Source organism: Dryas octopetala, chromosome 1 (assembly GCF_963921425.1).
Source record: "Dryas octopetala chromosome 1, drDryOcto1.1, whole genome shotgun sequence".
Taxonomy (NCBI): domain Eukaryota; kingdom Viridiplantae; phylum Streptophyta; class Magnoliopsida; order Rosales; family Rosaceae; genus Dryas; species Dryas octopetala.
The window spans coordinates 18,538,486-18,565,224 of record NC_141366.1 but is presented as its reverse complement, the minus strand read 5'-3'; the positions used below and the strand labels follow the sequence as shown (position 1 = coordinate 18,565,224).

The 26,739-nt window shown below is 36.0% G+C and overlaps 3 protein-coding genes across 4 annotated transcripts; 1 reads left to right on the top strand and 2 right to left on the bottom strand.

Moving 5' to 3' along the window:
• Positions 1 to 54: 54 nt before the first annotated feature.
• LOC147298822 (SIT4 phosphatase-associated family protein) lies at positions 55 to 9,286 on the bottom strand. Of its 2 annotated transcripts, none has more exons than XM_086234949.1 (19): positions 8,961 to 9,286; positions 8,233 to 8,336; positions 7,978 to 8,064; positions 7,768 to 7,843; positions 7,604 to 7,678; positions 7,463 to 7,516; positions 6,720 to 6,779; positions 6,502 to 6,618; positions 5,770 to 5,864; positions 5,457 to 5,665; positions 4,752 to 4,849; positions 4,404 to 4,507; positions 3,997 to 4,162; positions 3,639 to 3,761; positions 3,235 to 3,317; positions 2,599 to 2,740; positions 2,426 to 2,455; positions 2,149 to 2,219; positions 55 to 1,225 (listed from the first exon to the last, which is right to left on the bottom strand). In XM_086234949.1, the coding sequence occupies exons 1-19, from the start codon at positions 8,997 to 8,999 to the stop codon at positions 391 to 393; spliced, it is 2,568 nt and encodes an 855-aa protein (XP_086091075.1). In that variant the 5' UTR covers positions 9,000 to 9,286; the 3' UTR covers positions 55 to 390. The 2 variants fall into 2 exon arrangements, with proteins under 2 accessions (XP_086091075.1, XP_086091081.1); XM_086234955.1 differs by having other exon boundaries at positions 55 to 1,222.
• Positions 9,287 to 13,831: 4,545 nt separating this feature from the next.
• LOC147298821 (CASP-like protein 5A2) lies at positions 13,832 to 15,779 on the top strand. Its single transcript, XM_086234966.1, has 3 exons — positions 13,832 to 14,148; positions 14,267 to 14,399; positions 15,247 to 15,779. The coding sequence occupies exons 1-3, from the start codon at positions 13,934 to 13,936 to the stop codon at positions 15,436 to 15,438; spliced, it is 540 nt and encodes a 179-aa protein (XP_086091092.1). The 5' UTR covers positions 13,832 to 13,933; the 3' UTR covers positions 15,439 to 15,779.
• Positions 15,780 to 18,791: 3,012 nt separating this feature from the next.
• Positions 18,792 to 26,455, bottom strand: REV (Homeobox-leucine zipper family protein / lipid-binding START domain-containing protein). The gene is made up of 18 exons (XM_086230234.1): positions 25,304 to 26,455; positions 24,874 to 25,033; positions 24,414 to 24,499; positions 24,220 to 24,310; positions 23,987 to 24,082; positions 23,764 to 23,877; positions 23,589 to 23,672; positions 23,292 to 23,447; positions 23,140 to 23,214; positions 22,506 to 22,612; positions 22,159 to 22,342; positions 21,442 to 21,630; positions 21,166 to 21,246; positions 20,572 to 20,706; positions 20,070 to 20,404; positions 19,749 to 19,854; positions 19,469 to 19,618; positions 18,792 to 19,125 (listed from the first exon to the last, which is right to left on the bottom strand). Exons 1-18 carry the CDS (start codon positions 25,534 to 25,536, stop codon positions 18,976 to 18,978), a joined length of 2,532 nt encoding a protein of 843 aa, XP_086086360.1. The 5' UTR covers positions 25,537 to 26,455; the 3' UTR covers positions 18,792 to 18,975.
• Between the last annotated feature and the right edge of the window lie 284 nt (positions 26,456 to 26,739).

Below are 26,739 nucleotides of genomic sequence, written 5' to 3'. Positions count from 1 at the left end.
CTTTGAATCAACTTTTCAAGTAAGGCACTGACCATCAAAACTGCGGTAGATATATGTATAGAACAACAATACCTGACCATCTTAATACTTCACAAGTCCAGATTCCACAATGACAGATCCCACATTTGGTACGAGTAAAAACTAAATATTTTGGATCTGGGAAATCCCAATAATCAGTAACATGAAAAAAAACCTTAAATAATAAACAATGAGTGTGTAACAATTAAATAAACAGCAATAACCATAACACAACCTACCACCTGATCCCATATTGAAACAAAAATACTGTACATATGACTGCTGCATAAGCCCCTGCAAACCAAAAATCGGGTCCATGGCTGTCACACCCAATTTCAGATTCAAACGGCCTAAGCACGATCAAACCCACCATTACTCCAATACAGCAACTTCCTGATCAACCCTCCAATAATTAGCGTCATTGAACTCCTTATTTGCAGGCCCATCCTCATCGGAGTTCTCCTTTTCTAGCACCTTTGGCATAATGTTTTTCTTCAATGGCCCTGCCTCCCCTACTATGCCCTCTTTAAGAGCTTGCTCCATTGCCTTCTCGGTACCTTCTAATTCCACACCAACGAACTCAACATCCTCTTCAAACAATGACGGCACAGCAGCTGATCTCTGGGTCGCATCACTGCCCACTGACCCTGCACTGGAAGCAGTGGAGGTTGGAGAGCCATTTGGAAGTATAGATTCTCCACTTGAGGGCAAAGTAGCATCAGGTGCCACTACCTCGGCATGACTGGAGGGATTGACATCAGAGCCATCATGATCCTCAAATGGATTTACACTTGCACCACCAACTTGTAAATCTGATGATTCACTCCATCCCACCCATTCAGGCAAAGGTCTGTCTCCAAACAAGTCCTCATTGTCAGTTGTCTCAAATCTGAAGAATCCCATATCATGGGAAGCACTTGCCTTCTCACCATCTGGGTTCACATTTCCACTGTTCGTGGAACCACTCCCATTAAGCCCATTTAGACGGTTTTTGTTGGAACTGGATGTGCCATTGACGGAGTCTTTACTTCCAGCCAACTCATCATCCTCTCCTACCACAACCTCATCGTCACTACTGCTATTACCACCATTTGCAGCCCCGTTCAAGTTTATTTCATCCATCATCTCTGAGGGTGATGTGTCCATGGGTGCATTACCAATTCTATCATCTTGGAATGCGAACCAATTAGAGTTTGTGAATAAACTGCTGCATTGAGGATTTTCAATAATCAGCATCTCCATTAACATAATTGATTCTACAGTAAAGCTATGATAATACACAACCAAGATTAGTACTAACATAAAATCCTAAAAAAGCAGTTTCATCTTCTCATAAAGAAGCAAATAGGGATGGAAAATTCATACAATAGCACAAATGGAATTTTCAGATTGTACGGAGATTGGAGACTTTAAATCTTTCAAGAACGACAATAAATAAAGTTAAATCTCTCTGCATTTAGTAATTTTAATATTGAAACCCTCACCCCTTCAATGAGATTCAACCTAAAAAAACTAATTGGTCTCCTATTCCGTATTGTGTGACAGGCAGAGATCTCTTACCATTTGAATCATGTTAAATTAAAAGAACTACCATATATACATTTAAAGTTTATGTTTTTTTTTTCACTTTTCTTGTGGGATATTTTGGGTTTTTAGGTCTAAAAGTCAAGCTGACCAAGGGGCTAGATAGAGTATATTGGAAAATGTTGCAAATCATTATAGACATTGCTGCTAGTTTGTTGTACTGGAGAATTACCTGCTAATCATTAGGCTTTCTTGTTTTTAACTTTTTTTTTCTTTCTTTTCAATCCATATTTTGTCTTTGATCCATTCTTTAGAAGGTACTTGCTCTTTATACCAGTGTATACTTTCTTTTTAAGAAACTAGCACATCCATCATTAATGGGAGAACATCAAGAGATGGGACTAATACTACAAAACTAAGAATGATAAAGAACCCCACCAAAGAGTTTTCCTATGAAAAAATGGTTATGTGAAACCAAAGTGACTCTTATGTAAATGTGAAAATTTGCAGCTAACATATTTCCGCTGAACCCACAACCAGTGCTTTCAGAGTTTGTTTCCTTTCATACAAAAACCAGTACAAAACAAAAATGGATTACAAACTCACCTCCCTTGGTCATCACCAAGCCTTAAGGATGATATGACTACTTCTGCAGATTCATCATCAAAGTAGACGTCCTGTATGTTGCCAATTAAACCAACTCATTTCATAATATAATTAAACTAAATAAATCATATTTGAGAGGAACAAACAGTTAAAAGAAGTTTTCATGGGTTATCTTGTTTCTGCGTCAGAGCTTTACTCAAAGCTTACTCACGCAAAATTAAAATAGTTACCATCAACTCAGGAAAACATCAGTGGTAGAAATGACCAAAGCAATTACCTCGTCATCTCGATCAAGAGATCCATGGTCCTGCAATCCAGATAATTCAAATCATTCGTCCAGCAATAACAGAGAGAGAAACAGGGACTGCACCCCCCCTCCCCTTTTCCGGGCAACCCCCAAAAAAGGATGAAAAGCTTAAACTAATGAATACAATGCACCCAGCCACATACCTCTCCTGCATCCTCATTCCCATATATTTTGTATCTAAAAGCCTGGCTTAGATTATTTGCTAGAGCTGCTACATCATAATCTCTGTCATTAATGTCATCCTCATCACTATCTCTCGTCCTGTCCTGCAAAGCAGTTGGGCGGCTGCAAGTAACGAGAAACAAAAGTGAAGTTGAAGTTCAGATCCAACAAAAATAATTCAATGTGGGTCCATCTGCTTTAACAAAATTTCATGGGGCATGATTTTCATAAATTAATCTATTATTGATATTTCCAATTTCTCATTCAATATTATGCTGGTCTTAATTAGCAGATGCACAATAATTGAATCTCAACAATATGCAAGATATCAAGCAATATCTCCAAAGTATAGTGGAGGCTTGAAACACTGGCAAGAACCAATTTGAATATCACCACTCCATCCATGCTCAACACACAACCTCCCTGTTACATTCAAAAGCTACTTGACTTAAACCTCACATCTGATGTTGCAAGACTACACCCGACTAAAATGGCCATGACCTAACCAGCAACTATGTCACTTAGGATTGAATGCTATAAAACCAGAAAAAAAAGTGTCGAATATACATAATGGCCCCTAATTATACTTGAAGAACATGCATTGCCATATATCATACCCGCAAGCCCATCGATAAACATTTTCAACTGCATTGCGTTCTTGCAAAATTGTAGCTTGCCACTCATTCCATTCGCTATTTTCCTAGAGAGAACAAGCAATGCAAAGTTGTGTTAGAAAGGATATTAAAGATAAATGTTAGCCATTCAATATACACCCACAGAAACATCCAACTTAATTAGACCAAGATAAAGGAGAACATATTTGAGCTAATAATATTGGCGTAGACTTTACAGCTAAGGTATATAAAATAATGTAGTGAAATTGCTTCGCAGAGGAGAGGCATCTTACTATCAGAGTTACAAACAATTAGATTTAATCACTTCTAAAATCACAGACCATGACAGAAGCTATGATTCATTTACATATGCTTCTTGTGGTAAAATGTCCAAACCTCCAACCTACCTTAAGGCATGCCTGAATGCAACTTTGGCTGTTTCCCAACTGAATGAGCTTATTAGAAATTCGTGTAATGTGTCCAAGGTTTCCTGCTCGTGGTGTCCATTTTCCATCAGCAGATACTGTTGGCTACATAACCAGGAAAAGGTCAAATTAGCAGAGCTTGAAAAGAAATCAACAGCCAAGTAGTGGTAATTATTTTTACATGGTTAGATGCCATTGGGCAAATCCAAACATGTTGAGCATTTTATGTTGCTATGAACAATTCTAGAAGATAGTAACCAACATTCAAGCATCCATTTAACCAGTTTTCCTTTTTTCTTAGCAAAAAGCATCCATTTATCCAGTTACTGCATCTCTCTACCTTATTGGTATCACCAGAAAGAATGGGATGTTTATCTGTTTGGAGAAACTTTCCAATTAAATCACACTCTCGAAGAAGATGATCAACAATGGCATCACTCTTGCTTTCCAAACATGACGATATGATACTATCTACATGATGATGCAATGAGTTATTGTACGGGTACCTGTATTGATCAAATAAACACATTAAATTACTACAAACCTGTACATCTTCATTCAAAGTAACAAAAGAGAATAGCATGTCTCTCAAAAAAACTATCCTCAAGGGGAGGGAGGGAGGGAGGGAGGGAGAGAGAGAGAGAGAGAGAGAGAGAGAGAGAGAGAGAGAGAGAGCAAAGTTTCTTTAGACAATATCTCCAATGACTTAACTATTTCAAAATAAAAAAAATTGAAGTAGCAGCTTACTCAAAGAAAAGATCAATGACCCGTCGGATCGTTCCTGAGCTAACCAATTCCTTTTCAGCATCTTCGTTGCCAGATCTCAATAGAACAGCAATGAACTCCACAACCTGAAGTAATGCAGAACAGTTTAGAACTGGAAATTGACAGTTCCAGTATTCCAATAATGACAAGCTTTCTGTAAACTAGGGTTTCACAGTCATTGAGACATAATTTCTGCCAGCTCCAAACTGAATTCTGAAATCCCTAAACTATTTAGTAAATAAATGACAGCCAGATTACTAGTCTAATTCCAATGGAGGTCCAAAATGGAAGATAAACTGTCTGGCATATGCTGAACAAAACTAAACCAACCTTTAAGCGATGCTTTCCAAGTGGAGGCCTCAACTCTCCATATGTTGTCGGCAATAATTTCTCATCCGTTGACACATTCAAAAGCATAAGCAAGTCACCTGGACAACCAAACTTTACAATCATGATAATCATACTGATGAAACCATTATTCTTTTTCTTTAAGGCCACTAAAATGTAATAATTGAACAATTGTCAGAGAAAAAGTAATAATTGAACAATTGAACAATTGTCAGAGAAAATATAATAAGCCCTTATATTTTGTACAATATGAGGCATATTCCTATCAGATCCCAGACATGGCAATATGTTTCACCCTATGATATGAGCCTCATTATAATCCAAAGCTGCTGTGAGGTTCAGTTACTTCCACTTTTCATGGACTGAACCCTAACATATCCCCTTTCAAGTGGATACAAAGGCCACGTTAAATTGAAAATTTACAAGCATGAAAATTCCAAATTTGTGTTGAAAATGTAAGTGATACACTAAAATAGTGATGTAATATGTATTCACATTTCCATATAGTAAGTTTAGAAAAAATTAGCTAAATAAAATGAATATCAATAGATGCTTCTTACAAAAAAAATTAAACATCAATAGATGAAAAACATTATTTTTTTTAAAAGCATTATTTATTTATGAGGAACATAAAACAACTTTTCCATTTTTTGACAAAATTATGGCAAGAGATATTTGCACACTCACCGAGTTTTGGGAGCATTGCACTGACAGTGTCTGGATTAACAGGGATTGGAGACTCAAACATATGTTGGCTCCGAAAAGAATGAAACAAGGGAGAAGAAGCTGCAGATCTTTTCGGATCCAACAAAGAGATGCAGACAGAAAGTGAGTGTACAAGGGCAGACTTTGAATGTGAATCTTCCAATGCATGACCAAATATCCTTGCAACGAAACTGCATATCAATTATTCAAGAAGAATTCAAAACCACTATCCAAAAAAACTTATAGAAACATAATAAAATATCCAATGCCACCAAAAAGTGCTTTCCCTGCAAACCTTGGGCTAGAAAGTTTGGTCGCTAGGGCTGATGGGGCATTTCGTGTAATAGCAGAAAGTGTTTCAGCTGCATTAGCATGCACTTCAGGAGGATTCTGATCCAAAGTAAAAGAAAATTGTTAGATTCACAATATAATGAGCTAATTTCTTTACATTTATTCCAAACTTCTGTAGCTGATGTACATATCTATGTTACCATTATTGTTTTCTTCATTTAATATTTAAGGGTCTCATGTCACAGTAATCTCTTGCACTTTTCCCAATATTATTACAAATTCTTACCAAAAACAATAAAAACCATATAGAACTCCAACTAGAAAGGCCAAAGCCATACAGTTAAAGTGACAAAGCATGCAATACTTCCCAATTCCCTGTTCATGTATGGTTTTCCCAATCCAAGGGGCTGCACCTTTATGTGACATCTAAAGATGTGCACGTAGGAAAACCACCTCAAAAAGTGGACATACACAGGATGTATAAACATTCAAGTAAGCAAATCTCCATTAGGTAATTTAGTCAACATATACAGTTCTCTACTCAAGTTAATCAATAATTGGGGAATTAAGGTACCATGACCAAAATGACCAAAGAAAAGGGAACTGTAACCTGGAATATGCATAACAGGCAGCTATAGTTGCTACAAAAAGTGCATAATTAAATAGTTATATATGTTCCATAAATATGTAGGTGAGCAAATTCTATTGATAAGCAAGAGTATAATCTTTCACTTACAGAGGGGCTCAATTTATCTACAATCATTTCTAGCAGATTACTCTCAGCTAACAATTGCATCACATCTATAAAATTGGGATACACGTGGTCATCTGCGCCAACAAGTCGAACCAAAACCTGTGCCATGAGAACACCTCAGGTTAAACTTCAAACCAACCTCTTACATGCAAAATGTCATCAATTTTAAACTAACTTCTGAAAAATTTATTCTTAATTACCTCCATGATGGATGTAATTCCTATCAAATCAACTAGCTTGCGGAAAACATCCTGATGAGCCTGTAAAAATCAGTGACAGTATAAATAAACAACATTTACACAAATAAATAAAATAAAAAAAGTAAGCATCCCGATGGGTCTGTGAAATATGGGTGATATTCATTTTTTTCCTATTAAAATAAAAAGAATATTACTCAAATCTCACAGCTAAAACAATTTCCTCCCATTTTTCTTTCTAAAACAACAGTCAACTGAGGGAATATCATAGGCAAGTAGCTCATTTCAGCAGAGCTAGTGAACATAATTTATGTGTGTAAGATGCACAAGGCCAAACATTAGGACTACTCCAAACATAGAGAGCACGATTTCAAGCTACTGAGCAGGCAGATCCAGTCTTGGCAGAATATATTGTTTTTTATCAAGAGAGTAAATAATGCCAGACAACACAAGTTCGGCACCAAAGGTCAAAGTTGACTAGAAAGATAACATTGGGTCAAATTTTCGGCAATAAACTCTAGCCTCCACTGAGAGATGCTACAGAAGGGAGACAACATACAAAGTAAACCATGACATCTTTATGTTGAACAGAATACATTGCAATCAGATAAATGTGGGTTATGGATGTTGGCATTGTAAAGGGGCAATAGATCCAATATAGCACACAGTTTCTGCTCCCAAATAGATAAAAAAATCGCAAAAATTTAAAATCTACAGTACTAAGATATGCTAAAAAAGTTACTTACCTGAACATAATTCATAAGTGGGACTGTCTTCCGTATCATAAGGCATACAACAACCTAAAGTTTCCACACAAAAAGAGCATCAAGAAATCCATTTTGTGACCAGAGAGTAGGACAAAATGCTACTAGAATCGTCATAGATACCTTGCTAAAATACCCAGCCAGCAGGGCACTATGAGGACGACTTGGTTCCAAGAAGGAGAAAAGCAAGTCCATTAGCTGCAATCACATAATAAGCATATATCAATCATAAACAAGATTTTAAACATCAGCTTCCTTATTTAAATATAAGATGTGATCATGGATACCTCCTCTTCATCCACCAAAGTCTTTAAAATAACATCAATTTCACATGTAAACACCTCACAAGCAATGAAGGGGAACCTAAATCACGAAACAAATTTTACTAAAATAATTAGAAGCAAAACCAAAAAATAATAAAAATCAGGTTTGGAGTTCGGACATTTGAATATAAATAAAATTGTTAAAAGTAATTCTTTGACAAGATGGAATAATACTTGAAGGTTCGTTTGCTTTCAGCATCCTCAGGAGGTTCTTCAACAATGTAACGCAATAATTGTTCCACCTGGGCTCTATCCCGTAGACTGAAAACATAAAATTACACAAGGGTTTCAATGTATCATCCACAATCAAGTTTCATCATCTACAATAAATCCTCCAAATATTCTCAAATTTAGCAAGGAAAGAGAGTGAATTCTGGTATTGACTTATAACATATACAAACAGGAACTTGAATATATCAGGAACATTACAAATTAATGAGACGAGTGTTTAATGCTTTGCATTCTTGGATAATTTCTTCTTCATCCAGAAGCTCTTCCAATGTAAAATTCTCCTTGTCTAGCACTGACTCCACCTGTACAGAAGAAAACCCAAAAAGAAAAAAAATAATAATAAGAGGTCAGAAAAATAGAAGCCTTGTAGTAAGCAAGGAAACAAACGTGGGCTTCAATGCACTTAAAACTTCAACGGCTGAACATTGTTACTTATGTTACTAGCTGGCCAAGGAAAAAGGAAATAGAAGCTGCTAAAGAGTGTCCAAATCCAAACCCTTAAACAGAAAGCATGAATCTCACAAATAGTTTCATTCCTATCATTTCCTTCAGTTTCTCATCATCAGCCAAACAGAGGGCAATCCCACATCCCAAAATACAAAATTTGAGTTCGCCCACTATAACCACAATCACATTAATAACATACCTCACTTATAAAGTAAACCCAATCCCCGAAACATAGCTGGCTAAAAAGAAAAAAAATCTATTTGCCATTAAATTTCTGAAACTACTACAGTTAAGTTCGATCAGTACACAGCAAATTGCAATAAAAGCAATCAAACGGTAAATGAAACTGATTAGCAATTAAAAGCAGCAATTAAACTTGTGAATAAGCAAACTCATCAACTAGAAGAGCAGTGAATTTCCACATAAGAAGCTGAAATTAGGTTTCGAAATGAAAGAGATTGAAAAGGATAGAGAGTTACAGGTGAGGAGGCAGAGAGAGCAGTGAGCTTCCAAAACATGGTGAAGAGGGAGAAAGCAGAGCTGGGAAGTAAGAGCTGGCTTAGATCTGTAAAACCCTAGAAGCAGCAGCAGCAGAAGCAGTAGCAGCAAATCTAGGCCTTCTTAAGGGACAAAGCGGAGAGGTGGAGATTTGAGAGGAGCTGGGACGGTGCTTTTGAAGCTCGAAAGTCGAAACCCTAATTTTGCGAGATCGACTGGGGAGCAAGAGGCCGTGAAGATCGAGAGAGAGACAGAGAGAAAATGAGCCCCCAGAAAATAATAATAAGCTCTGTGTGTGTGTGTGAGCAAAATGGCTAATTAGCTTATCGTGGCTTATTGGCTTATTGGCTTATTGGCTTATTGGCTTGTTGGCTTGTTGGCTAATTGTTGCTGCATAATGAGAGAGAGGGACAGAGGGTGGGCACAAAAGTACAAATGAGGTACTCCCGAATTTCCCATCTAACCATTTTCTTTTCATTTTTCTTGTGGAGTGAGTCTTCGGTAGGGCAAGCCCCATACAAGATTTATCCTTTTCTTGTGTTCTTTTTTTGAAAAGCAACTTGTACTTTTATATTCAAATATTAAAAAAAATTTCTTTTTTGTATTATATGTTGCTTGTGTACATGAAGTGATGAAACTAAAGATATAAGTTGGACTCTTTTTCTTCTTTTCAATTTTCTTTTTGGGGAGAAAAAAATATTAATAATGGCAACTTTAAATACAACCAATTTTTATAAGGTTCAATTATCGATTTACCACCCAAAACTGTAACTCATTCCCACTTTGCCACCTGAAAGTTTTTTTGTCCCAGATTATCATCTGTAACTTGCATTCATGTCTCATTTTACCTTGTTCCGTCAACAATTCTGTTAAAAATGATGATCTAGTCATTAATGCTGACGTGGCGCGCTGGATGTGCACCACGTGTCACATTTTTTCTTGTATTTTCTGATTTTTTTTATTTTTTTATTTTTATAAATTTTGAAAATTAATTTAAAATAGCTCCGAACTTAGAAAATTCTTATTGACTTGTCTTGACTAGTACTAATTTACTATAGGGTCAAAATGTCAATTTTCCCTCTAAACATTTCCAGAAAATTTGGAAAGTCCAAATTTATTTTTAGAAAATTAAAATACTCTATAAAATTAAAATACTCTATACTCTTTGGAAATTCATAGGATAATCTTCCGAACTCCAAAAAATATGAAGTATGCACCGTTAGTCTTCTAAAAACTAACAATACCTTTCTCGTGAACACTTGCTACCCAAAAGACCTCTCGGTCTTAGAGAAAAATAAATTTCCCTATAAAATAAATTCTAGAAAAATTCTAGAATTTCTGTAAAGTCTCGAAATAATTCTCTAAAATAGGTTTTTGGTAATTTCCAAAATATTTTTGAGAATTTTTCCAAGAGTTTACGAGAATTTGTCTAGAATTTTTTTAATAGAGGGAAATTTATTTTAATTTTTTAGAAATAAATTTGGACTTTCTTTTTTTTTTTTTGGAAATTTAAGAGGGTAAATTAGTAATTTAACATGATAGTAAATTAGTACTAGTCAAGACGAGTCTGTAAAAATTTTCTGTGTATTTTTCTGAGTTCGGAGTTATTTTTAATTAATTTTTAAAGTTTATAAAATAGAAAAATAAAAAAATCTGAAAATAAAAGCAAAGATGTGACACATGGCGCACATCCAGCGCGCCACGTTAGCATTAACTGTCAGGTCATCGTTTTTAACAGAATTATTGACGGAGTAAGGTAAAATGGGATACGGATATAAGTTACAGGTAGTAATTTGGGACAAAAAATCTTTCAAGTGGCAAAGTGGGAATGAGTTATAATTTTTTGTGGTAAATCGATAATTAAACCTTTTCATAATATCTTCTTCGACATCCATCGATTATAACTAAAAAAAACAAATGATTTCAATATATGTCTAAGGGTCCTTAATCTAGCTAATTTAATAAGTAGATTCGCAATAAAATTAGGGTATATCTAGCACTACTTCTTATAAAGCGTTTATGTTCAGTATCACTTTTGCTATAAGCGCTTCTATAAACAAATACAAATTTTTATAAAAATTTTAAGTGCTTCATGCAAAAGCACTTGTAAGTGTTTCCTGTAGTTATGGGCTTTTCATGGCTTGTTTGGCAGTGATTTTAAAAAGTTTAAAAGCGGTTTTAAATAGTCAAAACTATTTTTTCTTGCGTTTGGCAAAAAAAATTAAAAATGTTTTTGAGTTATAAAAGTATTTGGAAGCGCAACATGATGAAGCACCTGAAAACACTTTCAAGCGCATTTACAAGAAGCATTTTGATTTTTTTCAAATATATTTATGTGTTTCTAACAAAAGTGCTTTTAATGAAAGCACTTCCTACAAAAGCATTCTCAAATAAGCCTTCAAAAATTCACTTAAAAATGCTTTTATAACTCATAAGCACTTTTATTTATTTATGTCAAACACTACCAAAAACACTTTAACTAATCTGAAAACGTTTTTGATAGTTCTAAACGCAGTGTTAAATGGGCCCTTAGTTTCTCTAAAAATGTGTTGGAACGACACATTTTGAAAATAATTGGACTTTGTTTAAATAAATGCAATATGTGACATTTTAACATGTGCAATATAATATGATATCATCATTTATTGTCGGTATCGGTTATAGTGGTGAAATTTAATTTTAGTGGCTTTAGTTTGGGTGGTCAATTTTTCTTACAAAAAGACGTTAGAGCATAAAATCTTAACAACTCCAAGTTAAAAAATTCAATCTTTAATTGGAAATTGAAATTTGGTATACAACATTACATTCTTTTATGAAATATCCAATACTTACCAAAGTATATGCAACAAAATTTATGTCACAATCTAACACATCTCTTAATAAAAAAATCAGTATCTAACAAAGTAATGCAACAAATTTGCCTCACATAAGCTATTTTATGAGTACTTTAGTGAACCATATAACAGTTATTCAAAATATTGTATTGGTCTTTTTAATAATGGTCAAGGATTACTACCATTTAGGCATGAAAATCATTTATTGATTTTGTATAGAAGAATATTATTGTGAGAATTTAAATAGGATAGCAAGACATATGTTATGTTCTTCTATTATTCTTATTTTCAACTTAAATATCATTGATAAATTTGTGTTACTTTTTTGTTAACTATAGCAAGGAAAATATTAATTTTTCCTTTATTACATTGAACAATTTTAATACATTACAAAAAAAAGGATGCATTAAATAAAAATCCAAAATAAGAAAGAAATTTAACTCAAACCCCAATTGGCCTAAAAATTAAGTAGAAGCCCAAAACTGTCCACCGATCGCTCGATGATATATGCATCTACAACATAAAACCTACATTTACAACCTAAAATTTATATCTACAACCTAAAACATATAATTTGCAGCCTAAAAAGATGCATCCATCGAGCGTTCGGTAGTGTATTTTTTCAACTCCGCACGCTCGTACAAGGATTAATTAGGCTTGAACTTAATTTTTTATTTGGCTGAATTTGCAGTTAAAATTTTTCCAAAAACAGGACTTGGGAGTAATTTATTAAAAAAATAATAATAACTTAAAATTAAGACTTGAAAATCAATCGTTAAAAATAGCCTTGAAAATTAGTTATGTACAACTTGTAGGGCTTCCCATTGCCAAAATGGGTCATCTTTTGACCATGCAACCCCTTGACTCCTTGAGGGCCTTAAGGCATATTCAAATGCAAATATAATATTTTCTATGGTGATTAGTTCCTTCACTAAAATTAAAATCAATGGCCAAATAGATTGTGCCACTACAACAATCAAAATTGTCATCATGGCCACAAATAATAACTGGAGACATTAACACTGTATCTTCTTTCAATTTAAAATTTTCATCAGTCTCTTTGGACTAGTCAAAGTGGTAAAAAATAATGGAAAAACATGTAAATTATAATATGTTAAATATTTGATTCATTTTAATGTAACTAAAATAATAAACACTATATTGGTATTTATCTTCAATTCTCCACCCTTACTTTCCAATCAAAGTTGGATTAAAATACTCTAAGCGTGAAATCCTAAACCTCAATGTCCCTAGATAAGCATAGCTTACCCTATGACAACCAATCATGAACTCATTTCCCCTCAACACCAGCACCCCACTATAATTTAGGCATTCTAAAGTTCCATTCATAGTTCTTTAGGCAACTTAAAAATGTTTATTCATACCTTTACAAATGACAATGGGCTTGTCAAGATATTGTAATGGTACATTGTTAGTTTGATGCACAAAAGTCTCCCTTAATTTTATGACAGTTTAAATTTTGGGCGTTTAGTGGTTGTCTGAAACCCCATCAGCATTCAGCCATCTCTCACTTATTTCCACTTAGGCCAATGCTATTCAGACCACCTTAAATTGCTAAGTTGACCACCCTATTTTAAAATTCCAACTTTACCCTTAAAACAAAAAAATTTCAATTTTGTTAGTTGGGTCATTCGACAGTTATCTACCGAAATATTTATGATTATTCGACAGTTATCTGCTGAACATTGGTGGATTATTCGGTGGATAACTACCGAATGGAAATGAAAAAGGCATTCGACAGTTATCTGCCGAAATATTTGTATTTATTCGACACTTATCTGCCGAACATTGGTGGATATTTCGATAGATGACCACCGAATGGATCTGGGTGATTTTATCATGTTTTTGCAATAAAGGGTAAAATAGGAAAAAAGTTGAAAAAAATTTATTAAAGTAGTCAACTCAGCACAAAAGGGTGGTTTGCATAGCCTCCCTCTTTCACTTATTACCAAAAGTTGTAATCACCTTTGGGCCACAACCCGAAGTCCGATACGGGCCTTCAATAAACCCATTTCGAATTTTCCATCTTTTTACTTTCAATCCACCATCGTTGACTATGATTCAGAACACGACTGAGCACTGAGAGAGAGGAGGAGGAAATGAACGTGAGCCATGGTTCGGTTCACCCAGTTGAAGATTTGCCCACCACAAACGACGCCGTTGCCAACGCCCCCCGGGTCAGGATGAAGGACCTGCCCGGCATGCCCGGCACCCCCGCCGGACTCGCCCTCCGCCTCTCTCAGTTCCTCTTCTCCGCCGCCGCCCTCCTCGTCATGGCCACCACCTCCGACTTCCCTTCCGTCACCGCCTTTTGGTAGGTCCCACTACCCATCTATTAATAGTCTTCATCATTTTGTTTCTTTGATTATGCTTCCATTTCAATCTGGTAACCTTTGCTTCTTTTGTGTTTGATTTGCTATGTGCATCATCAGCTACCTTGTTGCAGCTGCTGGGTTGCAGTGTCTGTGGAGCTTCTCGTTAGCCATCGTTGACGTTTATGCCCTTCTCGTCAGGCGTTCTCTGCAGAACCATCGAGTTGTCTGCTTGTTCACCTTTGGTGATGGGGTAGGATTCAGTTATATTACAAAGTAATTTGAGCAAAATTCTACATTTTCATCAATATGGGAATCTGGGTCTTACTTGTTTTATTTGCTTTGTACTGTCTACATTCACTGTGAAGCATTGGATGATCATGATTTCACTATTCATCAAGTTTTCATTTGCAAAGTTATAGCCTTCTTTACAAGCTTTATAACCTTTTTTTTATAAAAAATAAGTACTATTGAATCTAATTGATGCTGTCCTGTTAATTGCTAATCACTGATAATGCAAAAGCACGATGGATCTGATTCTGAGTGGTTGACAACCTCTGCGTATTGTCTTGAATACCAAAGTGGTTTTACCTTACTCTATTATTAATTTGAGTGACATATTCATGGTAACCTGGGCAGTAGTTAGTCTTTTTTGCCATTATCTTGTCTAATTGGAATGGTCCTGCATTGATTTATGGACAATAACTTTCACTATAATATGGTTATATTGTAAACTAATGCTGTGAGCAGGAAATAATCTTTATTATGTCTTCACTATGAAAGCATTGTTACAAATTTAGAATCCCCTACATATTTGGTCAGGGAAGCTTTCCCTTCTATGAAAACCTCTTTATCAAGTTCATTCCTATAGTGCCTGAAGATTTGATATAGGAAAATATTAGCATGTTTCTCAGTACTAACTAGACACTAGTGATACCATGCATAATAAATGCAGAAAACCCATGTAAAATTCCTCCCTAGCTTGCTCTAAATATTCCTCTTCTTGTTGTTTTCAACATTTTTCTTTTATTTTGTCTTGTAAATATTTAAGTCTTTACTTGTGAGCTGTGGTTGAAACAATGTACCATTTTTCGCTGCAGATGGCATCCACTCTTACATTTGCTGCAGCTTGTGCTTCTGCGGGCATCACAGTTCTCATTGACAATGATCTTGATAGCTGTGCCCACAACCATTGTGCACAATTTGAAACAGCTACGGCCATGGCTTTCATAACCTGGTTCACTGCATTACCATCTTTTCTCTTGAATTTCTGGTCGCTTGCATCGCGATGATTGCAGGTATAGTGAAAAAAAACTCAGGAAGAGAATTATGGAACGAGCCATGTTGGAATACTATTTTGTGTTGCATGATTTTTCTTGCCTGTCATGTATTGCAATGTGCTTAAATTCGAACTTGTATTTTTGTGTGTATAGTTGCTACAACATTAATATTTGGGGTCATGAATCTGGGTCGGTTAGTTGTCTTCGCAACTAGGAGATTGATTATTAGGATAATTAGTTTTGGTTTATGTTAAACATTCATGTGAGGAATGTGAGTGTATGAATGTACTTGGTACATGAAGTTTGAAGAGATATGTATGTATTCATGTCAATAGATTTTGTCTTGCTATGAACTTCATGTATACTGTCTTTCAATTCCATTCTCTTTTTTGGCTATTGGCAAGTGAATTGGGGAAGGAAAATAGTAGCTTGTAATCATTTTTTTTAGAGGATGTAACATTCCGAACAATCCCACAACAAGGTGCACAAATTAAAGGCCTTTTCGTTCAGCTAGCACTAAAAAGGCAAAATCTAATATGATTTTCTCATCATCTTAAGCAGATATAACTAAGAGTTATTCTCCAATTGGACTGTGTTTTCATTTCAGCTGCTGTGCATTAAAGTTATAACCGCCCATTGTCTATATCGAATCTAATAGTTGGAAAAATATTCATATTGAAGGAATTTAGGCTTTATGCCGTTGATCAAAAACAATTTCTATACAGAAATGCGAGATTAATGTGAGATGTAAGAGGGTTTGAATGAGCGTTTGGACTCAATGGTTTCATGTGGTACTGAATATCATCTTTTCTATTAATACTTTAAAAGTCTTGAATTAGTTTAGATCAAGTGGTGAGAGAGGCAATTCGTGTTTTTAATTTTCCCCTTGCACCTTTGTCTCTCAAGTGTTGTACAGTTGTTACTATAATTGGTGAATAATTTGAGCTTTGTATCTCCCTTTTTTGAGAAATCAGCTAAAAAAAACACTTAGAAGCAACAGGGTAATAGGATTCATAATTAAGCACGGTTTAGAAACATAATTGTGTCAAGAATGTTTATGAACTTTGATATATAATAATAAATACTAACCACAAATAAAAAACCTATTAGGCTTCGAACAGATATAGTTCTGCTGATCATGATAATAAAGGGTAACAAATCAAAGAAGTGGCTGCAGAATGCAGATCATAACGCTTTTAACTATGAAACTGTTACTTATTGCTCATTAATTTCATGTGGGATGCAAAGCCAGTTCTATAGAGAAATCTAACTAGCTAGCGTCACATGCATGTATGTAGCCAAGCCTTATAAGCCAGCTATATATATATATATGGGTTGCCATAGACCCATATACATATTTATATCTCTTAGAAAAATCCAAAAACAAGCCCGAGCCGAAGCAAATATGTCAAGGGAAGATGAGGATGATGCTAGACAGTTTCGCTGCTTCAAGAAGTACCTAGAGGCAAGAGAGACAGGTATTTACAAAATTACTTAATTCGATCATTAAATTACATGTATTTATACGTAGGTACAGCTGATGCATATATGCATATATTATATAAGGAGGTGATTTTCGCATTCCACTTTTCTCTTTTACACTCATTCTAATTTTTATAATTATTTTTTATATTTTTAACTACCCATATTTCCAAGTCTACCCTTTTCTTTGTTACGTTGTCTCACGGTCTCACCTCAGAATCAATTCAGTAAATTCCCCTCAAAGCCGCCACACTTTCTTCCATCCCCACATACTATTTTCCTAAATCACCTTTATCTGCAGATATCCATAGTCTCCATATTCTCATTGTCGATCAAGAGCAGCTTAAACCCACTTAATCTAGTAACAAATCAACACACTTATTAAATTACACTTTTGGGTTTGATTTGAACGTATGAGGTGCCCTACGATATGCCAAAAAGGAACTCAAAGGAACACAACTATTGACTATGTTGGTGAACACAACTGATTTGTTATTATTGTCTCAACTGATTATGTCTTGGAATGAATGACTTTCCAATTGCATCAGTTACAAAAGCAACTCCGTCATGGTGAAGATGGTTTTCAATTTACATGTTATTGTAACTGGTGAAGGCTTTTGTTGAGATGCATGCCTATCTGAGCAGTATCATTCAATGTTAATAAGTAATATAACTAGTCATGCTCTGGTTAAGATGTTACTTCTCTATTTTGTTGAAAAATTCAATCAGTTTTCTTGATTAAATGAAAAATAAAAATCAATTGAAAGATGAGTTAATTCTCCTGGTTTGGGTGGGTGTGGGTCATGTTTCTCCTCTCTCAAAAACCCCTCCTCTTTTTTCATGTATTTGGTTGTAGAAACCTTAAATTTGAAGGGAGAAACACTTATTAGGTCCATGATTGTAAGAGGAGAAAGTGAAAGGGGGAATATTTGAGGAACATGTAGAGGAGACATAGTTTGTGAGTGGGAAGAGAGGACGAAAATAAATGAATGATGAATTTAATAAAAAGGGTAAACTTAGAAATATGGGTGATTAAAAATATAAAATGTAATAAAAAAATTAGAAGGAGTGCGTAAGGACAAAAATGGAGTGCGAAAATCGCCTCCCATTGTATATACAAAGAATGAATTTATGTAGTGTACTGTGTACATACTGCATGGTATGATATATGTGATTTGACAACAGAGTTAATTGGTAAACAATTAATATATATGTTAAACAGGGGAGTTTGCTGGAGGATCAGCTGACTGAATTAACAGACCAAAGATCTAAACTCTCAAAACGAAAAAAGGTATGTATGTATACAGTATATATAATTAATATATATGTTAAACAGGGGAGTTTGCTGGAGGATCAGCTGACTGAATTAACAGACCAAAGATCTAAACTCTCAAAACGAAAAAAGGTATGTATGTATACAGTATATATAATTAATATATATATATATCCTCCACGTACGTACAGGATTAATTTTCTTAATTCTCTATATATCTTTAACAAAAGCTAATTAAGATAGCTAGCAAAGTAAAACAATAATACAAGAACAATAAAATAAGGAAAACAAGAGCCTTTAATGCTCAAAGGGAGTGCTCCGCACAACATTTTTGACTCAATACCTTGTATATATGCATGGTTAATTCTTATGTAGAAATTTCATGTGAAATAAGCAGTTTTACCACGGGATGTATTTTTTTTATACGTCGCTTGTATATAATATATGTTTCACGATATGCATGGCAGGTGCTCCACAACACTCGATATAATTCAACTTCTAAATTCTAACACTGCTTCGATCAACTATATTGTTAAACGACCTTATTCAATAATTTTCAAATTAACCAACAGGGCCTTGGAAAAATTAGTTAGATGATGCAAACTTTGGGTGCTTCAAATAAAAATTAAATTAAATTAATATGATGCAAACCACGGGCAGGAGTACTATAGATATTACAAAACTTTTTGTTTCTTTTTCCTCCTTTTCCACCTTTTTCTTGGATCTTTCTTTTTCCAAATTTCTTTTCCATAAACAAGTGGAAGAAAGGTGTAGGGTGAATAAATTAAAATGTTTCACACAAAAGACCAGTTTATGAAGGAGAAGGCAAGGCAATGGACAGAGTTATCTTCTGCAGCAAGCACTTTCCATGCAATGGCTTGTTCATATGAAACATGGCGCCCCATTGTTGACATACAAATCCCAGCTGGCAAGTATGCAAATCCCTAATAAGAAAGAAAAAGACAAAATACTCAGCCAATCTATAATTTCCAAGTAACCATGTCCCCTCCTTGCTCTTATCACCATGAAGCATATGCCTATAAAGCTTTCAGGACTTTTATTGGTATCGCTTTTGTTATAAGCACATAAAATTTTTTATTACAAATCCAAGTGGTACTTGTAAATGCACTTGAAAACGCTTCCTCACACCTAGATTCTTCTCGAGAAAGAATAGAAGTGCTTCCATAATCCCAAACACTTTTAGCTATTTCTGCCGGACGCTATTTCCAAACATCCATAATGACCTAAACAGAAAAGTGTCAGAGACAATTCTTGGGTAAAAATTACCTGCTGCATTAGTTTAGCAAAGTCAGCACACAGCGTCTTGCGTCCGGACTCATTAAAAATCTTATCCAATGAGATGTCCTGCAGGGCGACTAAAGTTGTCTCCAGCATGTCGAGCCCTGCCTGGTTTGCAAAGATGAAAACTGGCAGTGACTGCAAAACCATGAGTAGCACAGATTAAGATCTCTGCATTTTATTAAACTTAATGGCATCCTCAATAGCTATGCTAATGGAGGTTGAAATAGAAGATTAAACATCTTGGTCAGTGGCGTTGCCTTCGTACCTTCAATGAACAACACAAAATGGCATCTTGATGTTGCCATAAATGCTTCAACATCGAGTCACCACCCATGGAATCAGGTCTCAGCAGTTCTGCCCCTAAGTGATAACTGAAGGGGAAACAGAAGAGAATGAGACATAAAAATTATGTACATTTACAGCAAAAAAAATGTATAGCTGGCTTGTATCGAAACAGCCCATCAGAAGAGAGGTTGAAGAAGCCCTCTCTGCATGGTTCAATTCACTTTATTGCATTCATGTATCACCACCAAGCCAAAGATAAACATGTAGTCTGAGGATTCAAAACAGAAAAAACAGAACTTGCCTATAGCTCTGGCAGATCCAGTGAGCCAGTGTCAGAGCTTCTGGAGAGCCAGGAGATAGTTTTGGTCCCACAGCTGGACTCAATCCAGATGGAGATATAGCCATTGCAACTCTCTGCACAGATGAAACGACACTTCGAACATACTGGCGTGCCATGGTTGCCACATTCTCCTGTAGGCTACTCTCAAAAGGAAACTGGAAGGCAATAGTCAATACTGATCGACTATTATGAAATGAAGACAAATCTCCAGCACCATGGTTCGTTGTTGAGCCCACTTCAAGACTGGATGTCAGATCTAATGTTCGATGTGTAGCCAATGTATCCTTTGAATCACTCTGTATTCATAATTGTAAGACATTAGTGTTGGGGGGGCGAGGGGGGATAAAACAACATTAACATGAATTCCACTATGGTCCAAAAGCTGAAATACTAAAATAGATGCATGTGTATTCTTGGCTCGTATGAACAGGAAAAACTAAGATGAAGCACAATAAAACTCAACTGTTTTTGAATCCAACGGGATAATGCGGAAACCAGAGGGAAGCAATGGAGCATCATCTGGAAACATCTCATCAATTGGAGCAAAAACAAGTTCGGAACAGGCTCCGACAGCATTCTCATCAACTCCACTACATATCTGCCAATAGGAAACAAGAAATGTTAGTATTATCAATACACAAGCAGAGTAGGACCCCAAACTGATTTATTAGAAACCATTTTTTTTTTGGCCAGTTGATTTATTAGAAACATTAAATTCCCCAAACTTATGAACACCATTTATTACAACTATAAATGATGTTGAGAAGCATACCATGACCCTAGAGGCCTAGACCAACCAATCTGCCAAATCCCCACCCCAACATGTAAACAAAATCAGGTGGTTAGACACTCAACCCATTCCCATGCCATTCCAAACTAAAGTTAATCCGCCCAGATCATGAGAACATGACAATGGAACATAATTATGGCAGAGTTTCTCGCATTAATATCAAGACAATCCTGAGACATTGTCCAACAAGAAAACCCAAGATTTTGACTAGACCATAAATGAAAGACCAGCAATATAAATAACTGGACAAGAATCAGGAAAAAGCACCTGTAAGAGATGGATGTCCCTTGATGAAAAGGCGTCTTCTTGAGTGAGAGAATGGCCTTCAAGTCGAACAACTTCAAGCAACTGGAATGAAAAATAGAAGTTAGAAAAGAATAGAAAAGGAAGGTGAGAGTACTCTGCAGAATAGACTTCTGATCCAATGTGACAAAACATGGTTGCAATTATTATCCTGTTGGATATTATTTCATCACAAAGGTTCATCTGGTACACAGAAAATGACAAGATAAAAACATTTGAATTATCATTGAAAAAAGATACCTCTTCATGTTCAATTGTGTGGCCAAGCGGCATGATAATTTGGCCCCCAGTAAACCTTGTTGGCCTCATCCCTGGATAAGCATATGAACCAGCTTTCAAAGATGCAGCAGAATAGGCATCGACATTGAAATCAGCCCACTCTGAACGATGCTCCCTCAAGAAGCGAACTAGGACAGCAGGGGGCACATTCTGGTATGGAAAAAGAAACACATGACAAGATCTCTTTAGCTTATAAACAATAGCTAAGCTGGAAAAAATATATCACCACTCAAGCATTCAAGACCACCACTGATTTCCAGATTAGTGATGATCAAACCACAAATTCCAATTGAGAAAATTGTGCACTTTGACTTGAACAAAAAAATCAGGCATCAAAAACATTAATAGATGCGGAGGGGAAAACATAGTTGTAAATCCAGGCCCTCCCCAAAAAAGCTCAATGCCTTCTCCCAAAACAATAAAGCCGCAGGGGAAGAAACAAGTATCATGAACATTCTGCTATTTTCCCAACAGATAATAGGCTACTGGAATTCTACAATCATAGGCCAGGAAAAGCATATATAGGATAGGATTCAAGCAATACAATTGAGTTCAAAAAGCAGAGATATATCTCCGTTCATAATGTGAGAAGAATAAATAACGAAGGCATCTTAGATTACAACACAGAAACGATCACTTTTGAAATTGATGGTCATCTAAGCCAGCTTCTAGACTTACTTGGAGTAGCATGGAAGCTTTTGCACAAAGAACACCTCCAAGCAATGCGAGGGAATTAGCAGGATTCGAAGTAGCATTCAAATTCTTGGTTGAATTAACTGCAATAATAACATCTTCAGCACCATCACAGTTGATCAATGACCAGCCATCATCATTGAATCCATTAACAGCATCATTGAAGCCTCTACAAGAAAACATATATAGGTAATCAAATCTATGTAGAAGACCTTGAGTGGTCATCAACACACATATACAGTTATACAATCAAAGAGGAGATTAAGAAATTGTACAAACAGATGTATAAAATGAGGCAGATAAAACAAGGAATGAAAATAGTAATACCCCACCTAATCAATCTTTGGCTAAAAGTTCGCAGAACAGCTGGCTGCCTGCCCAAACTGTATACCACTTCACCACTGGTCTCCTGAGCTATTTGTCTGATATAGCGCAATGCCTTCATAAGAACAGTATAGTCAGTACCCTTGACATAGCTACACATTTTGAGGGTTTGGAAGGAGGGGTTTATATTTTACCAAAAGAATTGAACTTGATTAGACATGCCAAAGTCCAAGAAAATAAACAAAAAACTTCAACATGGAAGTTTCTACAGCCAAAGCACTATTTACACTAAAGTACCACAGCATTGTTGAATAAATGGAACATACATCAGCGTCAAGCAGTACTGGTGAGATTTTCTATTTTCCAGGGTGCTTTCAATTCATACATAAGGGCATATAACTTAGTATGTTTAAAGATTTATAGGAAGAAGATCACACCAAGAAAGTTGACTAAACTATATCAAAAAGTGCACCTTCTATACTGAAAATCAGAATATCAAGCATTTAATTTATATAGATTAGGGCCAATATTTTGTTATGCTTCAAGAAACATCCACTATATGCTAAAAAAAAAAATTGGTTTCAGGATGCTGGTCTCATAATTGCACGGAAAAATGTATCAAAATAACCATAATCTACTCACCGCAATAGTCATTTTTTGTGCTACCACTTTGGATGATTCATAAAGCGGTCGCAGCACCTCTGGCACACTCCATGCCTGGAACAAGATGAAAAACCATTGAGTTTTCTTAAGTAACAAAGAGACCTAAGAAAGTCAAAATCCAAAATTCAGACCTCAAGATTCAGGTGGTCAACAATATGAATTATTGATCCTCCACCCTCACATGGTCGAATCAGATAACCACTAGGAAGCATTTCGGCTCTAACAAACTGGGCAGCAGAAGCTGCATTTGGGCCAGCACCAGAACCAGAAAGAGATCTCTCACATACCTTAAAATATAGAAAACAAAACATGTATAGAACATATTAGGTTTCCACTTACAGGGATAGAAAACAATGCCAATTAGATTATTCAAAAACCAGGTATCCACAAACTATGGCAACACAATGTACAACAGAAGACATGCTTACCACAAAACTGCCATTGTCTAAACTTGTAGTGTATCTTAAGGTCCAGAAATCCCTTGCAGGAGCCAGTGTAGTTGGAGCATATGTCTGGAGCAATTAAATTTTATTTATTCCTCTAAACAAGATGGTTAAATAACATCAGGGGGGAAATTCTGAATTTCCAACAGTTTCTGTTTACCTGTGTATATATAAGTTCTATAGTCCCTCCATTTCCAGCAGGAAACATGGTAAAAACTTCAAGGCTCCGACAGTCCCGGAACCAAGATGGACGATCTTTAAGGATCTCTGCAATCTGTTGAATATGAATAGTCAAATTCAAATCCAAATGGTTCATGAACCTTATCACATGAGAAATAAACTGCCTACAAATATGTAGCAATAGAAAAATCTTGCATTATTACCTTTGTAGGCTCTAAACTTACAAGACCGCAGGCTCGAGCTGCCACTCCACTGCAACTTTGTGAAATGGCAAAGATCCCAACCGAATCCGGACCAGGCTGACGTAACAATTAAAGGAGACAATTCAGCATCCATAAGATTAACGGCAATGTATACAATTCTGGCTTGCAAAAAAATTAATGAGGGAGAAAAATTGCAAACTTGTATTTCTTAAATATTTAAAAGAAAAAGCAACCTTCATCCCAGGCATCTGGACCCAATCGACAGCAGTTCCTGTAGCCTTAGAAAGGAACTCTGCCAAGGTCTCCTCCGCTATGGAGAGGAGTCTGCCAAAACATAATAAAGATTAGATCATACACAACAAATAAATCATCATGCTAGTAAATATTTACAAAGGGAAAGCTGAATGCCATTAGTTGTAGGAATTACCCAGCAGGGTTATTAGCATCTCTGAGAGAACGCTGTGGAGTTGTAACCACAGAGTCGCAGCTTGCATCAGTAGTTGCCGCTGATGCCTGTAGAAAAATCACTTAAAGGTTACAAACAGTCAAAGATGGCAAATTTTCAGCAACTACTAAATTCTACTGCAGTTCAGTTAGCTATATTAACTCCAATGAATTGGAATACCAGCATATGGCCATATGTATTAACTGGGCCATTGTGTAAATATAGCACTGCTAAAGGACAAAAAATAGAAATCCCACCAGATTAGTCCTTGTTAAAAAAGAATAACGGTAAAAAAAATTCCTTCTGAACTTTTTGATCTGAGGAAGATGAATTCTTTCCTTAAAGTCTTTTATAATCATACATAGAGGAAGATTCATGATTAAGAAAGGGGTGGACAAAAACAACTAAATCGAGAAAAAGAAGGAAAAAAGCATAGACTTACTGTATGCAATTGTTGACGCATGTACCCATTCTCATTAACAAGCTGAGACACCTGTTTCTGCAATCGATCATTTTCTTCCATCAACAGCTTGTTCATTGCTGATAATTTCCTGTTTACAGTCTGTAGTCGCGAGGACTCTTTTCTCTGCTTCTCCCGACACCTGCATAAGAAAACAAAGCCTCTTCTTTTAGCCCAAAACAAACATTACCCACCTAGATTTTTATGTGCTAATGCCAAAATACTAGTCTCAATGCCAAAAGTAGCAACTAAAACTCTAAACCAAAGGTGCTTGGAAGTGTCACAAAATGGTCTTGAACTTGATCAAGCCGGAGAATTTAACAGACCATCACCCAAATATGAAGGCTTTTGTACCCAAAGAACAAAAAATATGAGAAAAAACCAAAAACAAGCAAACGGGTCATGTTCATACCTGCGGTTCTGAAACCAGACTTTGATCTGCTTGGGCTCTATGTTAGAAAGTATGGGGCACTCTCGGATCAATTGCTGCCTGCGCAAAGAGCTTGGCTTGGGACACTCGGCATATACTCGCTCAAGAGCTTCGACTTGCTCAGCAGTGTACCGTACATATTTTCCAGCATCAAGGTGCTTGTTTATGCTACTCCCACTGCTACTCTCTCTGTGGTGAGCCACAGCCATCGCCATTTTCCCAAACCCCAAAATCAAAAAGAGCTCAGAGCAAATATAGACAACAAAAAGTGAGAGAGAGAGAAAGAGATGGGCTAGTTGGTTTTGGTTTTCTTTGAGCTTTAGAAGGAGGTTAAAGTCTAAAGATTCTCTCTCTTAGTAAAGTCCGTCCTCTTAGAGAGAGTGAGAGCAAGAGAGATAAGTGTAAACTGACGGGCTATTCTCTGGTTTTTGAGCGGCTAGAAGATTCTTGGTTTTGTGGGAACAGCAATAGCTAGCTTGCTTGTTGTTGAAGACCCAAATGGGTTTTGGCTAATTGGCTATAATACAGACACAAAAAAGCCTGTCTTTTTTTTTCTCAAAACCACAGTTATTGGTTGCTGTTTACTGAAGCTTTGAATACAAACCAGCTTAACCCAAATCACTGAAACCCACTCCCTTCCAAAAAGTCCAAGATATGACACACAAAAACAGAGAAACCTGAAAACCCGCTTGTTTTTTTCAAAACTACGACCTCAATCTTTGAACTTTTTCAGTCCAAATCAAAAACCCAATTTTTTTTTCATCCAATAAAGGCTTCTAACACATTCACAACCTTTGGTTTAAGATCCTAGCTAGCTAAACCCAGAAGAGGAAAGCTCAAAATGATAGAAAGAATTAAGCAGAGTCAAGAAGAAGAGGCTCTCTCTGGACCAAGAGAGCCAGTGTGTGAAAGCATCAGAGGGGTTGCTGTTGGAGTAGGAGAGGACTACCCAGAAGAAGAGAGAGTGAAGAAGAAACCCTAGTAATCATAATCATCATACAGAAAGAAGCTGTTTGCACTTTCCAGAGAGAATATGTGAAAGAAATATTTATGGCTTATTTTGATTATTTTCACAGAGAGAGAGAGAGAGAGAGAGAGGCAAACTGGCAAAGACACTCAAAAGACAGTGATCTGAGCAGAAAACAGTGGGAATAAGAGAGAGAGAGAGAGAGAGGGTTTATTTGGCACGCATACCGACAAACTTACCAGCAGATTTTTTTTTGGGTTACTTTAATTTTTGTAATTTTATAAGATTTCGGCGCATTTACGTCGTTGTCCCTAGTGTTTCTTTGAAATGACGTCTTAGACCCCATCAAGAGGTCATAGGCTGAGGCTCTTTATCTCTTCTGTCTTCTGTCTTCTGTCTCGGTCAAGTAAACCAAATCTATCTTGAGTTTTGACAGTAAAAAACAAATCTA

Excerpts from the sequence above, each read along its gene's own strand:
- LOC147298822 (XM_086234949.1), bottom strand. The coding sequence starts at position 8,999 with ATGTTTTGGAAGCTCACTGCTCTCTCTGCCTCCTCACCT. Across the intron at positions 4,850-5,456 it reads TGCAATGCTCCCAAAACTCG|GTGACTTGCTTATGCTTTTG; the intron begins GTGAGTGTGCAA and ends TTGGTTGTCCAG. Across the intron at positions 4,508-4,751 it reads TTGGAAAGCATCGCTTAAAG|GTTGTGGAGTTCATTGCTGT; the intron begins GTTGGTTTAGTT and ends GCATTACTTCAG.
- LOC147298821 (XM_086234966.1), top strand. The coding sequence starts at position 13,934 with ATGAACGTGAGCCATGGTTCGGTTCACCCAGTTGAAGATTTGCCCACC. Across the intron at positions 14,149-14,266 it reads CCTTCCGTCACCGCCTTTTG|CTACCTTGTTGCAGCTGCTG; the intron begins GTAGGTCCCACT and ends GTGCATCATCAG. Across the intron at positions 14,400-15,246 it reads TGTTCACCTTTGGTGATGGG|ATGGCATCCACTCTTACATT; the intron begins GTAGGATTCAGT and ends TTTTCGCTGCAG.
- REV (XM_086230234.1), bottom strand. The coding sequence starts at position 25,536 with ATGGCGATGGCTGTGGCTCACCACAGAGAGAGTAGCAGTGGGAGTAGC. Across the intron at positions 24,500-24,873 it reads TGCGTCAACAATTGCATACA|GCATCAGCGGCAACTACTGA; the intron begins GTAAGTCTATGC and ends ATTTTTCTACAG. Across the intron at positions 23,673-23,763 it reads TAGAACTTATATATACACAG|ACATATGCTCCAACTACACT; the intron begins GTAAACAGAAAC and ends TAATTGCTCCAG.